This window comes from Coregonus clupeaformis, chromosome 21 (genome assembly GCF_020615455.1).
Source record: "Coregonus clupeaformis isolate EN_2021a chromosome 21, ASM2061545v1, whole genome shotgun sequence".
In the NCBI taxonomy this organism is placed as follows: domain Eukaryota; kingdom Metazoa; phylum Chordata; class Actinopteri; order Salmoniformes; family Salmonidae; genus Coregonus; species Coregonus clupeaformis.
In genome coordinates, this window is record NC_059212.1 from 46,592,887 (window position 1) to 46,607,886 (window position 15,000).

A 15,000-nucleotide genomic window follows, 5' to 3' on the forward strand; every position below is an offset into this window, starting at 1 on the left:
AGAACAGACACACCATTGGTTGGTTCGGCGGCGGCCCGGACCAGACAGGTTAGTGCAGTCAGTGGCCATATATCTCTAAATCATCTGTGAGCAGCGGGCCAACACAAAGCACACACTGATCACATTTTCCTCCAGCCTGCCTCTACTCTCTTCTCCATTCCAGCTCTAACACCTGCTCAGACAATTAGCCCAGTAAGGTAGCCATGTGTGGAAAATAGTGGCTAGGAGTCACGTTTATACCTGCACAGTAACACGTTTAACGTCCTCAGAGTTTAGTTCCTCAAAATACTTCTATCTTGTTCCTAAGAGAGTATATTTCCTCAAAAATACTGGGGCAACTTCCTGCTTACAGAAAACGGCAAAATTGACATCTACCCACCAATAGTGATGGGGAAAAAATCGATACAGTTACATATCGGGATATCATTTTTTATGATATATCGTATCGTATTCGTTTCGACAATGTCACAATATTATTTTTGCGCTAGTTCGCTGTACCTGCACCAAAACTCCAGTATTTTTTTTTCATAGCTTGTTCTCCATCTTTCTTTATAAATGGGGAGCTAATTTGTTTTCAGCACTTTTATTTCCACGACTGATCAAATCTCGTTTTCTCATGGCTCTCTCTTGTCCCTCTGCAGCAGACATATGGGGAGCAATATGTTTGGAACATCGAATCGCAATAATGTCACAGTATCGAATCGCAATACATATAGAATTGTGAGAATCGCAATACATATCGTATCGGCACCTGAGTATTGTGATAATACCGTATTGTGATGTCCCTGGCCATTCCCAGCCCCCTACCTACCAATAGTACCTGTATTGGCTTTTACCAATATGGACATGCTTCAAAACCGTCAAATCAATAGTTTGTAATGTTGACATGGTTCAACACACTGACGCTATGTCAGAGAATGTGCTGATGTGGATGCGGTGGTGGAGTCAATCGCAGGACACAGAGGATCAGTCAAAGCGACTTTACTAAACTTGTAAAGAGACACAAAAAAGAAACGGCCTCAAAACACAGGAGACGAACAAATACGCGCAGTGCGTAAAACACTAAACTACGACAAGGCACCGAACCTACAACACACGACATGTGGAACAATAACACACAACTACAAAACAAAACACAGGGAAACTTATAGGTGACATAATCAGGACAGAATACGAAACAGGTGCACTAAACTAGACATGACCAAACAAACATCGAAAACATCAAACGGTGGCAGCTAGTACTCCGGGGACGACGAACGCCGAAGCCTGCCCGAACAAGGAGGAGGAGCAGCCTCGGCGGTATTCATGACACGCTAGATAGTTAATAAGACATAAAAATCAGATCCTTTTACACACCTTGTCAAGACATAAGACTATAAGGACAGCGTTGTAATCAATGTCTGCACTGCATGTGTCTGCTCTGTAATAAACCCTGATTGATTTTACAGCACTGTGATTGTCAGTCATTCATTTACGGTGGCCTGGTCTATTAGCTATCCTCTGTGATCTTTATTGACTTCATTTCCTGTCCACAGAATGTCTCACACATGTTTACTGGTGATCGCTAATTGGTCGTCATAGCGATCCTAAGAGCAATCACATCTTCTGCCAGCAGCACTTCTGGGGCCAAATGTCACAGGCTGTGGCCCAATTGGCACCCGATGGTAGGGAACAGGTTACCATTTGGTCCACAGACACAGTCAGAAAGATGTGTTGTGCCAAGGTAGTTCACTGACTAGTAATGCTGTATTCTTCACCAATAAAGGTCCTCTAACTAACACCACTGGATCCTTGTGTATAGGGATTACTATTGCCGTACACATATTCTACTCTACTCTCAATATTTTACACTTCAGTAGCTTCATATTAGAAGACAGCACAATGATCGCATTGTTCATTGTGTTACAATTGTACTTTGATGGTAGTGAGTTGCAATAGAGACAACATATTCGTCTCAATTCCATGATATTACTCAAAATAACAAATATGCTTAACGGATTAGGTTTGCTGGCCTCGTTTCAACAGCTGCATTTTAGAGCACTTTTGTCTGCCTTGGGAGAGCTATGCTGCAAGAGTTTGGCAAAATGGCAAAACCCCAATAACTGGATGGCAAACGCTTTTTTCTGAGCCTGGATCCTCGATCACTACACTACAACCAACACCATCATATTAGAAGGGATTTCACTCTGACTTTGGACAAGATTGGACTTTCTTTTCTGGCTGTTCATTAGTGCGCAATTTGCTTACAAATAGCCAGACTGCAATCAACAAACCCAAGGCTATTAAAGTTAAAGTGGAAATGATTACAGGTGAAGAAATTATCCAGTGCAGCTCTCGTCTCCATCCCAAATGGTACCCTAATTCCCTTTATAGTGCACTGATTTTAACCTGAGCCCTGTAGGGAAGGTATTAGGGTGCCATTTGGAACCGCAGCCCTTGTCTCTTTCTGCCCAGGCCGCCACAGCGCCGCTAGCTTGCAGCTAGAGAGCTCTGATGGAAACCAACCGCCTTCCAATGTGCGAACGGGGCCCCGCTTGGAACAAACAAAATAATTTGCTCTTCTCCTTGTTTCTAAACAGAGAAAATGAGCCCAAATGCCTCTATAATTACGTTTATTTAATTTAATTTGATTTACATTCAAACAAAGAACACCCACATCAGGTTGAACCTGGCCTCAAACCAGCTTTGTGAGAGTCTTAATGCTAATCAGCTAAATGCTAACCCTTCACTTGGAGTGTATGGTTAAATGCAAAAATAGCTGGCTAGCTGTCGATACACGCAGGCTCCGTATTTGGGCTTAGTGCTTGACCATAACTGAGGAGCAAAACAAAGAAAAAGCTGGACTTAGAGAATGATTTACTACATCTATTAGACAGTCATTGGGCTACTTGTTCTGTCCTCTCTCAATCCCGGATTAGGTTCAACTAGCAATAGTTAGCTATCATTAAGATGTACTGCCCAAGATGAAACCCAGTGAGGAAAAGGGGGATCACATATTTCTAGTGCTCCGAGTCTTCTGACCTGGAGGCACACGTCTAACAGTCTGTTTTTTAAGATACCAAGACATTCCTGATGCTCACATCAAATGCTGGGGCTATTGTCTCGTCAGCTAGCATAGCATAGCATAGCATAGCATAGCATAGCATACTGCTCATAGTTTCCATAGGCCTCACAGCTACCTGTCTGTAGTAAAGCTGGGTTAACAGCTAAGGAGTATTATCAGTCGTCTATTATCAGTTGACAGCTATACAGGTCAATTTGCGGATATCATTACATAATTCCTGAATGCCTCCAAGCTATATCATGGCATTATTAAAATATAATATTTATAATTTCTTGAAGCTGGGTTTACTGCTAAGGTACACTGTCAGACCTTCAGTATTATTTTTTACATTTACATTTTAGTCATTTAGCAGACGCTCTTATCCAGAGCGACTTACAGGAGCAATTAGGGTTAAGTGCCTTGCTTAAGGGCACATCGACAGATTTTTCACCTAGTCGGCTCGGGGATTAGAACCAGCGACCTTTCGGTTACTGGCACAACGCTCTTACCCACTAAGCCTCAAGTGTAATGCGAGCTGTACTGGTCAATTTGCTCTTTAATATATGTTAGAAATGGATTTCATGAAATACTTTGTGGATGCCTCAGAGCTACATTGTTCAGGCCATAATCGTCTCATAATTCCACCAATTAAATTCAGAATTCCTATTTCTTGGCTTTCTGAAGGTTTTACACCGCAACAACCTCCACAAACAACAACCTCCACATCAACAAATCAAGCTAGAAACAGAAGTTCTACTCCCTCATATAACGGTCTGATTTAAAACTCCAGACTGTTGATCTCTTCCACTCTTAAGGGAAAAAAAACCTCACTTGAAGTAACACACAACTGCCATTTTCCCTTGACACAGTCCAGGGCTCTACCCAAGCGCAGAAAGCCAAGTACTCTTGTTATATGGTCTATAAAACTTTTCACCATTTATGAAAGAATCGTATGAAAGGCAAATAAAGAGGCAGGTTTCTGAAGACAAAATTAACTTTACGACTCCTAACATTACTCACTGCCAGTAGGCTCCAATGCATGTTGGCTGAAGGTATCATTGAGACCTGTTATAAAACACATAATCTGTCCAACTGAATCGGCAAAAAAACGTCAGCAGCAGTTTGATTCTGTGGTTGTCACGACAGACAACTCCACATCTACATGAGCATGAGCATGAAGCTAATGTGTAATCTCTTGTCAAGATCAAGAGAAACAGATCATCCATCCTTTATGTATACAGGTGATCCAATCTATTTTACAAGAGAGACCTGTCCCAATGATTTGTTGCATACCATAGGTACATACATAAAAATCCCCTAAACAGCAATGGCCAATGTCCTCCTTACCTCAAAGACCTATCCCAAGAAGGAAGAAATTCAAGATTCATTGCAGTACATACAATACGTAAAACCACAGAGCGTTTAGACGTTGCGCCGCAAAATGGCTGCCGTGCCATCTGCGAATACAGTGTCATAGTAAGCAATGGTCATTGTCCTTACCTCAAAGACTTCTTCATCCAGAATCCTGGTTCCGAACACGGTGATGCCGTCAGTGTTGATGGCTGCCCCGTCACTCCTCTTCAGGGGCCTGCTCAGCTTCTTCTTACAATCCACGATGATGGTCACACTCTTCTTCTCTACACTGATGGCCACGCGATGCCATCTACACATGGACAGAGGAGGGAGTGGGTTAGAGAAACATGACAGATTTGGGGAGAACATGAAACGTATGAAGTGTATTTGTTGCTTGTTGAACGCTACAACCCGAGCACAGGTTGGACAATTTGCAGATCTATAGTCTGGTATAGTTAGCCAGAGATTATCTACAGTCTGGTATAATCAGAGATGATCAACAGTCTGGTATAGTCAGAGATGATCTACAGTCTGGTATAGTCAGAGAGATGCCAAGAGATTTGACTCTTAAAACTAGATGGTTCTTGATGAAGATAATTTGTTATTCTCAGAAAGATCACTAGCTAGATAAATAATATAATGATAAAACTCACTCTACTTTACAAGGTCTGGAAAACAGATACATCAATTACAGACATTCAAGTCACATACCAACGCTACGTTTCATGTTGCTGTAGACAACTGCACCAGACACGTTTTCGCAAAATGTTTCATATTAGCAAAGACTTCACTGTCAGAATATTAATTTTACAGTTAAGTAATTTATGAAGCTCAGTAATTTTGATGGTTTATTGCAAATCAACAGTGCAGGCAGCTGTAAATAATTTGGTATAAACAGTCTGTCATCAAAATGCTGCCAAACAAATAATTGAGTAACTCAAAAGACAGCTGTCTCGCAAAGTTATATTCCTTATGTTATCAATCACTAAACAATGAAGCATATAAATCGAATAATTGTGCATTTTTTAGTGGTTTGTTTGGATCTGCTGAGCAGCCTTGAATACATGATTGAGAATCCAGAAGACTCAGATCTGGTCATCCATCTCGTAAAACATGGCTTGTGTGGCGTGTGTCTACAGTAAGAACACAGTAAGGCCACAGACCCTCTCAGAATCATCTTACTTCACGCCATGTGTAGCGGACACGAGTCGGTACTTCAAAACCAGTGTCTGCCTGGCCCTTGGCTCACGAGAGAATTTCCTCTTAGTCTAAATGGTTTAAGACATTGGAGACCATTGGTTTACACCCCACGGTGTTACTATTAGTGCCCAACGTGGGGAAGTCTCTCATGGGGGGAGGAGGTCAGAGGGAGGTGAATGTAGCGGACATGAGGCAGTCATGGTTCACGTGATGAGGCAGCCCCACCTGCAAACTTCAAAACTAATTTACCTGCCTTCTGCCCAAGAGGGAATTTCCTCTTGGTCTAAGACGTTGCTTGCTCCCGTGGGAGACCCGGGTTCATATCCCGTGTGTTACAAATGTACAGTACTCCTTGTTCAACATCACTGCATAGTGAAAGGCCGAACTTCAGTTACTTGCCAGAGGAAAGAGAAATCCTAATGCTAACCAAACAGCACCTTACCTGAACCCAAACCTTGTCCGTAAAAGAAAAGGCCTTGCTTTGTTTCTCAGGTGTCTCAGACTTCACTTACTTGCCGTCAGCGAGGTTGATGGATCTGAACAGTGGGTACTCCTCTGGCGCAGGTTTCCCATGTTGGTCTTCGTACAGGAAGACAGGGGAGCGTCCCACCTCCACACCCAGCTGCTGTACCCCCTTCTCGTTATACACAGACAGCAGGAAGGACTGGCTGCCCATCTTGGGCTTGATGGTGAACATCACTGAGAAGTCCTCTGGGAACACTCCTCCTGGTGAGGAAAAACAAGAAGACATTCATTTGATTGGTTCTGTTTGTTTGGATCCCATTAGCTGTTACATTTTCAAACTCCTGGATAATCATCAACGTGTAGGGTCAGGAGTGAAGGTAGCAGAAGAGTTAGATTAGAGGTGGGTGCAGTAATATGACATCATCATATTTGCTGAGAGACTTCCTGAGAAGTCCTCTGTGAACCCCCTCCTGGGATAGACAGGACAGGTTAGCTACAGTAGCTTAGCAATATGACGTCATGATAGACAGAAGAGATAGAGAGGTTAGAGCTGGACGCGGTAATATGACATCATCAAACACAGGATCGTTAGAGAGATTAAAGGTGGACGTGGTAATATGACATCATTATACACAGAAGTGTCATGCCGCGTTCAAAACAACTGGGAACTCGGAATAATACGAGATCAAATCATGACGTCGGTTATCTTCAGGTCGGAAAGTCGGAGCTCTAGAAAGAGGCCCGAGTTCCCGAGTTGAAATTCCGAGTTGGATGACAGTTTAAATCGATTTTTCCCAGTCGGAGCTAGTTTTTTTCTGAGTTCCCAGTTGTTTTGAACTCACCATCAGAGAGGATAGAGGTGGATGCGGTAATATGACATCATCATATATTCTGGGAGACTTCCTGCTTATATACAGTACATCAACAATAACAGAATTCAAGGCTTGTCGTTATTTCCACCCATCCTTGAGGCATGCCCACATTAAAATGATGATGTCCATCTCATGGACTGTTAGCTCTTTCATCCATAGATTTGTCTACTTACTTGACAGGGGTTATTTCCCCCAGCTCCATCCCTTAGCTTACCAGACAGGCTGTTAAAATGACAGATTGTACCTTTAATTGTCCCGCGTAGCTCAGTTGGTAGAGCATGGCATTTGCAACGCCAGGGTTGTGGGTTCGTTTCCCACGGGGAACCAGTATGAAAAAATAAAAATAAATAATGCACTCGCTAACTGTAAGTCGCTCTGGATAAGCACGTCTGCTAAATGACTAAAAATAAAATAAAAATAATTGTATCACATATATTAGATAAATATAACTTGACCCCAGATGAAATGAGGCCGTTGTTGCCGGATACTTTAAGAACTTATATCAACAGCTGGCTAATCTTGAAAGAGTCAGAAGTGATCTAATCGCACATGCATTATACAAGACATGTGAAAGAGAACATTCCTAACAAATGTAGTTCTTTAACCATCCATTAATAGAGTTCACTGATGAAAAAAATAAATTATAGTCTACTGGTGATGATATCAAAGCTGAAATGTTCTCGCTCTTTGGCAGAATGCTACCATTGCCAATCTAATGGGATACTCCATTCCACCCACTCCATTCAATCCTATTTTAGCCTATTTGACAGAAATTTACAGTCTTTAAAACCAGTAAGGTTTTCAGGCAATTATTTACAGCAAGAAATCACAGAAAATCTAATAGTTAATTTAATCTCTTGCTATTTTCAGCTTTTATTTTTCCTTTGCTGTCTGGCCAATTCGGCACCAACACTCACTCACTGGGAAAATGACTTTAACAAGCATCTGCTCCTAGTAAAGTTGTATACAGTACAGTATCCTGCCATTATGGGGCAAGTAGGCAACTAGCATCTTTAACTGTCTATCGACCAGCTTCTAACATTAACTCCCGGGTAGATTTTGACATTGATGGCAATTCCCGAGTGGCGCAGTGGTCTAAGGCACTGCATCGCTGCCACTAGAGATCCTGGTTTGAATCCAGGCTCTGTCATAGCTGGCCGCGACCGGGACAATTGGCCCAGCTTCGTCCAGGGTAGGGGAAGGAATGGCCGGCAGGGATGCAGCTCAGTTGGTAGAGCATGGGGGGCCAGTTAAAAAAATAATAATCTGTATGCAACGCCAGGGTTGTGGGTTCGATTCCCACTTGGGGCCACTATGAAAATGTATGCACTCACTAACTGTAAGTCGCTCTGGATAAGAGCGTCTGCTAAATGACTGAAATGTAAAATTCACTTGCATTTGTGAATAAAAATAGTCAAGTATTATCACAGAGTAAATGCTGTTTTCAACATATTTCTTTTATAGCTGGCAAATGCATCGTACAATGTCAAAGAACTACAAATCCTATATAATACTTCAACTACCTCAACTAGCCGGTGCCCCCGCACATTGACTCTGCACCGGTACCCCCTGTATATATAGCCTCCCTACTGTTATTTAATTTTACTTCTGCTCTTTTTTTCTCAACACTTTTTTTGTTGTTGTTTTATTTTACTTTTTTATTAAAAATAAATGCACTGTTGGTTAAGGGCTGTAAGTAAGCATTTCACTGTAATGTCTGCACCTGTTGTATTCAGCGCATGTGGCCAATACAATTTGATTTGATTTGATTTGATTTAATATATATATACACACAGTACCCGTCAAAAGTTTGGACACACCTACTCATTCAATAGTTTTTCTTTATTTTTTACTATTTTCTACATTGTAGAATAATAGTGAAGACATCAACACTATGAAATAACACATATGGAATCATGTAGTAACCAAAAAACTTGTTAAACGAATCAAAATATATTTTATATTTGAGATTCTTCAAAGAAGCCACTCTTCGCCATTGATGACAGCTTTGCACACTCTTGGCATTCTCTCAACCAGCTTCATGAGGTAGTCACCTGGAATGCATTTAAATTAACAGGTGTGCCTTCTTAAAAGTTAATTTGTTACATTTATTTTCTTCTTAATAAGTTTGAGCCAATCAGTTGTGTTGTGACAAGGTAGGGGTGGTATACAGAAGATAGCCCTATTTGGTAAAATACCAAGTCCATATTATGGCAAGAACAGCTAAAATAAGCAAAGAGAAACAACAGTCTATCATTACTTTAAGACATGAAGATCAGTCAATCTGGAACATTTCAAGAACTTTTAAAGTTTCTTCAAGTGCAGTCGCAAAAACCGCTATCAAGCGCTATGATGAAACTGGCTCTCATGAGGACCGCCACAGGAAAGGAAGACCCAGAGTTACCTCTGCTGCAGAGGATAAGTTCATTAGAGTTAACTGCACCTCAGATTGCAGCCCAAATAAATACTTCACAGAGTTCAAGTAACAGACACATCTCAACATCAACTGTTCAGAGGAGACTGCGTGAATCAGGCCTTCATGGTCGAATTGCTGCAAAGAAACCACTACTAAAGGACACCAATAATAAGAAGAGACTTGCTTGGGCCAAGAAACACGAGCAATGGACATTAGACCGGTGGAAATCTGTCCTTTGGTCTGATGAGTCCAAATTATAGATATTTTTGGTTCCAACAGCCGTGTCTTTGTGAGATGCAGAGTAGGTGAACGGATGATATCCGCAAGTGTGGTTCCCACCGTCAAGCATGGAGGAGGAGGTGTGATGGTGTGGGGGTGCTTTACTGGTGACACTGTCAGTGATTTATTTAGAATTCAAGGCACACTTAACCAGCATGGTTACCACAGTATTCTGCAGCGATACGCCATCCCATCTGGTTTGCACTTAGTGGGACTATCATTTGTTTTTCAACTGGACCCAAAACACACCTCCAGGCTCTGTAAGGGCTATTTGACCAAGGAGAGTGATGGAGTGCTGCATCAGATGACCTGGCCTCCACAATCACCCGACCTCGACCCAATTGAGATGGTTTGGGATAAGTTGGACCGCAGAGTGAAGGAAAATCAGCCAACAAGTGCTCAGCATATATGGGAACTCCTTCAAGACTGTTGGAAAAGCATTCCTCATGAAGCTGGTTGAGAGAATGCCAAGAGTGTGCAAAGCTGTCATCAAGGCAAAGGGTGGCTACTTTGAAGAATATAAAATATAAAATATATTTTGATTTGTTTAAACCTTTTTTTTGGTTACTACATGATTCCATATGTGGTATTTCATAGTTATTCCACAATGTAGAAAATAGTAAAAACAAAGAAAAACCCTGGAATGAGTAGGCGTATCCAAACTTTTGACTGGTACTGTGTATATAGCCTATCTCATCTCTAACATTACACATTAAATATTACTTCTTACTAGTCATACATTTATGTTTTAGAAACATTACAAGGTTCATCCATTTTTGTGTTTGTTTTATGTTTGTAATTTTGTAATCTTTATTTTATTTGGCAGGTAAAAAAAATCTGAGTGGCTGGTAAATTTTTTAATCTATCTGCCAAAGTGGCTGGTGGACCAAAAAGTTAGTTTCAGGCCATGCACATGACTCTAATGGAAAATAACCAACTTTGTCCATAATTTATCCTTCTAGCTAATAAATGCTCTGTTGTTGCCCAACATTTCCCTATACTGTAGTCCAGCGTTTCCCAAACTCGGTCCTGTGGACCCCAAAAGGTGCACAGTTTGGTTTTTGCCCTAGCACTACACAGCTGATTCAAAATATTAAAAGCTGGATGTTGAGTTGATTTTGGGAAACGCTGGTATAGACCCTATGCTTTTGTATTTGCAAAATAAAATATTTTCCTACATTAAACATCTCAATTACACCAAAGGGCCTTTCACCGTTTTATACCTGCTGTAAACTGTGTATGTGATTAATAAAATGTGATCTGATTTGAAGGGATGGAACTGATAAATATCCCTGATCATATCTATCATCAACAGGTTAGAAGTACTATTACAACCTAATGGCCACGTTCCTTTATTCCTGTTGTTTAGTACTATGGAGTAACTGGGACAACAGTCAGCAGTTTAGGACAGTAGCTATGGAAACACTATGAAATAGCTTTTCTGTCTCTCCAAATGGATTCTGTCCTAAAACAATAAATACAGAATAATTTCTCACATCAAGCCCCTTGGCCCAGTGCTGTGCACCAGACCTCTGCTTCGCCTTCCTCCTAGTTCTTGCGTCCCAAACACCACCCTATTCTCTGTATAGAGCACTGCTATTGACCAGGGCTCATAGGTAGTAGGGTACCATTTGGGACCGAGTCTGCTGTGTGCATTCGGTGAGAGACAAGAAGAAGAAAACCCGGTCCCGCTAACTTCCTGCCAAATGCGTAGCGCTAGGTCTGGGGTCCCAAAGCCATTGCATTCGTAAAAAAAACGCCACTTTACGAGACAAAAGTGATTTGCAAAAAAAAAAACGTCACACTGCATAAATCCTGTTCTGTAATGTGAGCAATGAGAGGACGGTCTACTCTGCTTAGACTGAGCGGTAAATACATGTGCATGGTGGCGGGGTGTGTGTGTGTGTGTGTGTGTGTGTGTGTGTGTGTGTGTGTGTGTGTGTGTGTGTGTGTGTGTGTGTGTGTGTGTGTGTGTGAGTGTGTGTGTGTGTGTGAATGCTTACTACAAGTTTAGATAGCTGGCCGCTGGACTAACTTACCAATCTAAAAACTGTTAGCTGACATGGGCTAATTGAGTGACTTTCAGTGACTGACATAACAACAGAAAAAACTGCTGATATGCAACCACATTTCGAAATTGCACCTTGTGTATTCTACTATTCTAACGCTCAACAGTAAGTTGAGACCCAGACCGGGTTTCTAAAAAGCAATAAGATGTCCCTGATCTACGGGGAGCGGTTAGGTCACCTGGGAAGAGTTGCTTGGTGGGAGCGCTGATCTGGGCCTGTTTTCCCACGCGGAAGGCTACGTCGGGTTTAGATCCTCTCCGGTGAGCGCAGAGGCCCGTGGCTTTACGGACGCCATCCGGGGAGCTGTGGAAGTCCAGAGCTTTGAGTACATCCACTGGATCAGCTGCGAAGAGAGGAGAGGGAGAAGTGTTTAGTACTTTCAGTACTTTTTTTTTTTTTTTTTAACGTTTTTTTCAAATGGTAGCAAATATATTGTATTGTCGATTTAGCATTGAAGACACATAGGAGGTTTATAAAAGCACAAAACCCTAAAAGCAGCTAGTAATATATTTGTAATATCTTTGATCTAACATGGTATATACACTGTATATATATCTTTAAAATGGCAATTCCTCCACTTTTCATTTTCATCATCTCCAGCACCATACCCGTGTCTACGTGTGTGAAAACTGAGCATTTACTATGTTGGGTTGAAATAGAAAGTTTAAAAAAGTTTTACTCGATGACATCATTAAAAGTTAAAACATTTTTTTTTTTTTTTTGTGATTTTCAAACACTATGAGATTCGCGGTGACTTGGGGAGAAAGAAAATACCCTCCCTCTGGCTAAAAAAACTTGTTTCAGGTTTTTTGAAAATCACTGGGGGTTATAACCACAGATCATAGAAACGCGCTGTTTTCACATATGTAGACCCTTGGTGCTGGAGATAATGAATATGAGGTTCAAAAGTGGTGCAATTGCCCTTTAATCTCAGGGGTGAAAGCACAGGGATCCTCACAGAGATGAAACGACATGTAATTATATGGGTTGACGTATACTACTGACTAATCACTATAGTATAACATTGCGATAGAGCAGGTACATTCAATAGACATGATGGGGTTTGACGTTTTCATGAAGATTGACATGTTTTACCACACCCCATAACCTACATAGTCACGGCATGTGAAGACAAATCTGCCGATTCGGTCAACAGGGTTTTTATGAGAAACTTTAGCAGTGGGGCAGTAAAGATGTAAGGGGTCATCTAGTGGGTCTAATAGGCCCCCCTACCTAGCACTGCTGGACAGAGGTTGGGGGGAGAGAGAGGGAGGGAGAGGAGAGGAGAGGAGAGGAGAGGAGAGGAGAGGAGAGGAGAGGAGAGAGAGAGAGAGAGAGAGAGAGAGAGAGAGAGAGAGAGAGAGAGAGAGAGAGAGAGAGAGAGAGAGAAAGTGTTGCTGGTTACTAGGCCTTTGGAGAGGGTCTGGCACAGTGGGGTTGAGGTTTTACAGGCAGTTTAGCTGAGAATCTTTTTTGTTAATGGAACTGAAGGACTGTAGCTCTTTGTCTTCCATTCACTATTACAACTGTTACACAGACTACGGCATGCCTCTCTTCTTCTCTCTCTCCGTCTCCCCCTCTCTCTATCTCTCCCTCTCTCTCTCTCCGTCTCCCCCTCTCTCTATCTCTCCCCCTCTCTCTATCTCTCCCTCTCTCTCTTTGTCTCTCCCTCTCTCTCTGTCTCTCCCTCTCTCTCCCTCTCCCTCTCTCTCTGTCTCTCTATCTCTCCCCCTCTCTCTCCGTCTCCCCCTCTCTCTATCTCTCCCTCTCTCTCTTTGTCTCTCCCTCTCTCTCTGTCTCTCCCTCTCTCTCTCTGTCTCTCCCTCTCTCTCTCCGTCTCCCCCTCTCTCTATCTCTCCCTCTCTCTCTTTGTCTCTCCCTCTCTCTCTGTCTCTCCCTCTCTCTCTCTGTCTCTCCCTCTCTCTCTCCGTCTCCCCCTCTCTTTATCTCTCCCTCTCTCTCTGTCTCTCCCTCTCTCTCTGTCTCTCCCCCTCTCTCTATCTCTCTCTCTCTCTCTCCCTCTATCTATCTCTCTGTCTCTCCCTCTCTCTCTCTCTCTCCCTCTATCTCTCTCTCTCTCTCTCTCTCTCTCTCTCCTTCTCTCTCCCTCTCCCTCTCCCTCTCTCACTCCCTCCCTCTCACTCTCCCTCCCTCTCTCTCTATCCCCCCTCCCTCTTTCCCTCTCTCTCGCTCTTCCCTCTCTCTAGCCCCCTCCCTCCTTCCCTCCCTCCCTCCCTCCCTCCCTCCCTCCCTCCCTCCCTCCCTCCTTCCCCTGAGGGTCACAGTGATATACAGTGTGGTTATGGGGGAATGTAAAGCAGCCTAATAGCAGGACTAGGTTTTAAAGGAGCCGCACACACACGGGGTCTCTTCACTACTCACTAACACGTTGACAACATCCCAAATTGGAACCTTATTCCCTATGTGATGCACCATAGGGCTCTGGTCAAAAGTAGTGCACTATATTAGGGAATAAGATGCCATTTGGGACACAGGCGTTGACATCGTCCCGGTTCCTAGGTGATTTATGTGGACCCTCTACTACAGAAGACCATACTGTATATAGAGGAGTCTACGCGTCGCTAAACAACAGTGAATTGTTACTGAAAGGTTGACACTAAAAGTACACGTATGTGCTATAACGTCTAAGGACAGTCCGCTAAAGCATTTTAAAGAAGCCCTTTGATGCTGATGGTTTTGTCTTGGTGGTTGAGTGACATCACACTGAGTTTGTCTGACATGTCTGAGCGTGCTTACTACTTCTGTCCCTGTCAGTCAGGATTTATGTTGTACATCTGTGTGATCTGGTCATAACAATCTCTCACTGGTTGGAATCCAAAAAGCAGCTTTTTGGCCAAACACGCCAATTGACATCAAATCAAAAGTGTATCGGTCAGGTGAGCTTAATGATGCTGGATGTTATTACGATAAGAGTAGTGGTATTTCACCGGCGGCCGAGGCCTCCCACTTATTCTACACCTCTCATGTCTCTTCACAGTGCCAGACTAGAGTCAAGCTCAACAGGGTCTTCTTTCCCCGCTGATTCCGCCAAGCCCGTTCCCTTGGCTGTGGATTCGCTAGATAGTAGGTAGGGATAGTGGGAATCTCGTTCATCCATTCACTCTGATGGGTAAACACTGATGTGGACCTACACAAAAAAACCATCAGCTAAGGTCTTCTCAGTTTGCTGAACTTCACAAAATGCAGATGACTTTTAATCCATACCAAGAGAAGAGCCTAGGACAGAATCTTCATCACATAAGAAGAATGCGTCCCAAATGGCACCCTATTCCCTATAGAGTG

The 15,000-nt window shown here is 42.6% G+C and overlaps 1 protein-coding gene across 1 annotated transcript in view; it reads right to left on the reverse strand.

Annotated features, from left to right (window-relative positions):
* LOC121535697 (collagen alpha-1(XI) chain) overlaps positions 1 to 15,000 on the reverse strand; it is a 141,255-nt gene that overhangs the window by 116,843 nt on the left and 9,412 nt on the right. Inside the window, exons 2-4 of the mRNA XM_041842961.2 lie at positions 11,876 to 12,040; positions 6,109 to 6,322; positions 4,544 to 4,706 (exon numbers count right to left, since the gene is read on the reverse strand). Of these exons, the coding sequence (XP_041698895.1) occupies positions 4,544 to 4,706; positions 6,109 to 6,322; positions 11,876 to 12,040 (542 nt within the window). The remainder of the gene's footprint in view (positions 1 to 4,543; positions 4,707 to 6,108; positions 6,323 to 11,875; positions 12,041 to 15,000) is intronic.